At 30.9% G+C, this 3,706-nt stretch overlaps 1 protein-coding gene across 1 annotated transcript in view; it reads right to left on the bottom strand.

Annotated features, from left to right (window-relative positions):
- The window catches only part of LOC112458433, a 59,295-nt gene extending 56,275 nt beyond the window's left edge, over nucleotides 1–3,020 (bottom strand). The window contains exons 1-2 of the mRNA XM_025022056.1: nucleotides 2,573–3,020; nucleotides 2,317–2,362 (exon numbers count right to left, since the gene is read on the bottom strand). Coding sequence (XP_024877824.1) covers nucleotides 2,317–2,345 — 29 coding nt within the window. The 5' untranslated portion in view covers nucleotides 2,346–2,362; nucleotides 2,573–3,020. The remainder of the gene's footprint in view (nucleotides 1–2,316; nucleotides 2,363–2,572) is intronic.
- Between the last annotated feature and the right edge of the window lie 686 nt (nucleotides 3,021–3,706).

The following is a 3,706-nucleotide window of genomic DNA, read 5'->3' on the forward strand; positions in this document are numbered from 1 at the left end:
AAGTACACAGCTTTTAGACAGCCAGGGTTTAGCTATTGGTTCTTTTACTACATACACATTTTTACTAAAATTGTGTAAGAATTAAACATGTAATCCGCAAGAAGTTAGCTTACTTCAATTTGAAAATTAAAAAGAATTTTAATATTATTTTAAAACCAAGCTAACATTAAGGTAATATTAAAGCTCGTAAATTTAATAAGAATGACGTAAATATCAATTGAATTATAGTGTAAATGTGAACGTAACTTTGATCCTGTAGAGTCTTGTTTATTTGATATGTTCAAATAAACGCGCCAGTTTAATGTCATCCACGTCATACTCGATTTCATTTGATCGCCAAATTGCATTATGACAGTGCGAATCGCGGATTTTTCCGTTCCGCTAAACGAGAGAGTAAATCTATATATATGATAAGAGAGGCAGAGAAAGGTGCGAGCGTTTCCGCCGAACGCATTGACGTGCAATTTCACACGTGAAACATCGCGTGTTTATGCATCCTACCGTATTTATGAATTCTACTGGGACTGAAATATACGCTCGCACATCGTGAAACCGTCGCGCGTCGAATGCCCCGAGGTTTTATGCGGAAAAAATACGCGTATTCACACACACAGTTGGCATTGATGTAATACATCGACGATATCGAGATTTCGTCGGTGAAGCACGGTGAGAAAAAAAACAGCGTTTATTGAAAAATCGATACGCGCCACTCTCACAAAAACCGGGTACAGATTTATCGCTTGATAGAGGGAGAAAAAATTTTTTGTGTAAAAAGAGAAAATGCGGTCTGCGCGAAATACGAGCTAATTACCGTTAATGACTCACAAAAAGAGAATCTTTTATAACACAAGCTAAAAAAGTCATACCAAAGCACCTGCACAACGAGAAATAATTTCTATACTGTGTCAGCAAATAATTTTTAAAGAATGTCCTACAATCACTGCAGTATAATACTTTAAAAGCGTATTCCAGAAATCAATTGAGTCAGAAGTTTTGATAAGAAAATATAGTTTCTAAATTTTAATCAATATAATCGCAACCGAAATTCATATGTTTACAATTGTACTTATATAAGTATCAACCTATGATTGATTCGTGCAGCTAAAATATCGATTTTACCACTCAGCTGATCTTATCTTTTGTATTGTTTTTTTTTTAATAGAAATCTTGCATACACTACAATATAATATGTATAAATAAATAGATATGGGTGATCTATAAAAGATTAACATAAAATTGATATATCATTAACAAATGCAATTATTATTTGCGCGTTTTATATGTAATGTAATAGATAAATTGAAATATACTATGCAATTTCAAATATTTCCTATTCTTTTACTGACTTATGACGTACGCATATTGAAAAAATCTGAGTATTGCATTCCAACCTCAATTTATGCAATATTTAACTCCTAAAAAAAGAGATCAAATAAATTTCAAATATTAAGAAAATATTTGGAAAGAGGAGAAAGGAAAAAATAAAGATAGCTAAACCTTAATAATTTTTCCCTGCTATGCTTTCATAAATACCAATTTATTATTTCACATAAATACATATAAAAATATACGTAATAAATAAATATATGTAATAAATATGTATAAAAATGTATGTACATATAGGTATGTAAATACATATACATAAATATTTTGTTCTTCAAAATCTACAAAATATAAATATATATCGATCATGAAGATATTCAAATAAAAGTTTTATATTCTAAAAATTTCATTTTTTATAATATTTATATTTATTTTATATTTCTCTCATTTTCCTAAGTTTCATAATTTCTTCAATTAATAAACTCAGATATTTACCCTTTAAACTGCCGGCACTTTTTCATTAAAATAGCCTTTTTTCTAAAAAATTTATCTATATAAATAACATGCACATTGCGTAAAAATTTCGAAATTTGTTTGGAGCTACAAAAGTAGCTCTCCCGGCAGTCAAACGATTAAACAATTATATACAAATGTATTATTAAAATAAGTAAAAAACATATAATGGATATATATTATTATTAATAGATATATTATATTTTCATGATATTTTACACATTTAAAAATGTGTATTTTTGCATTTTCATATAAAAAAAACTAACAGATAAATTTCTACAAAATAATTAAACAAATTTAGAATTAATATGTTTTAGCCCATCCATTTTAAAGCATTAGATCTATAAATTGGTATATTTATCTGTAATATTTTTTATGCTGTCAATTTTTATTTTTAATTATATATACTTTTTGTATATACATGATAATTTCCAAAGATCCATTACCTCAAATTAAAATAAAGAATAACTTAACACTCACCGACACACGATGCGCAACAGCGGAGTCATAACATAACTACGTTGATCTGTAAAATACAAATATATTCAGATTAGCGATTGAGACAAAGCGATTAAGAGTTATTAAAATAATCAATATTTCAAGAAGTAATTATTATACGCGCATTAAATTCTTCATTCGTTTTTTTAGCAGAAACATTCAACAAAATAATTATGTAATTTTTGAAAAATAATCAAGCAAAGTAATAAATAATATAAATAAATAATAAATTACTCACCCTGTATGGTTGCTCCGTCGTCACCCGATGCCACCCAGGTCTCCTCCCCCTCTCAGATTCCACTATTACTGCTCCTCTATTACGGCACTCACAGTCATTCGCGAAAACACAGTTAATTACTTCGATTACACGCCATTAAAGTACGATGACCAGAGCGCGATACTTGGACGGTACTCCCGATGTTAATCATTCGCGGCGTACACTTTACTGTATCACGATGGAAGATTAACGCGAGATATTTACTTCGGTAGATAGCCATTGTCTCGATACACTTACGGATCGCCAAAGTCCATTAAATACAATCCGGTGTTCGCTAACTTTAATAGTTATAGAGAATAATCGTGTTTGGCGTACGTGTCGCGGTCTACATGGTACGTGTCGCGGTCGCGTATCGAATAATAATGCGAAGATACGCAGAGCGGATCATGTCGCTGTTTGCTCGCCTGAGTTTCGCCGCATGAATGGCAAAGTGACCGCATGCAGTACCTATATACGTTGCGAAAAACGACATTAAATATTATGAAATATATATTGTATATAAATACACGCCGAAATATTCCGTTCCTTGTTCTTCACATCAAGTATTAATTAAGGGGATCCTAAAGCCGTCTGTAATACCGGCTTTTTTTCTTAGCACTAATCTTTTAATTGACTTTATAGAAATGCAAAATTCTTGTCTAGAATTAAAGTACGCATCAAAATCTAGGTCATGGTGGTCAAATTTATATCGAAAACGAAAAAAAATTAATATTTTTGTTAATTTTTGGTATACGTGACGACAATATTTGCTTTGTACAAAAATTCCACGATAAATATCCACAAAATTAGACCGGCATGACCTAGGGACAACATTTAAGAACAATATCGTGCAATTAGATCTAAGATTGAAAACCTAGAAAAAAAGGTTACTTTATATAACTTTTATATGTGCAAAAGCACATTCAGGTTGACAGGATAAGCAATATTGCGTGTGGCAAAAGATGGCGCAGTAATCGAACAAAGACAGATGCCTCTCGTTAGACAAGGACAGATATAGATATATGACAAGAAAACAGAATTAGAAATGTTGACATTATCGACGTCGAGGAAGTTCAGCCTTCACTTTAGGATCCCCTTAATGAACAGTCGTTATAA

Source organism: Temnothorax curvispinosus, unplaced genomic scaffold (genome assembly GCF_003070985.1).
Source record: "Temnothorax curvispinosus isolate PA1 unplaced genomic scaffold, ASM307098v1 QBEX01008911.1, whole genome shotgun sequence".
Lineage (NCBI taxonomy): Eukaryota > Metazoa > Arthropoda > Insecta > Hymenoptera > Formicidae > Temnothorax > Temnothorax curvispinosus.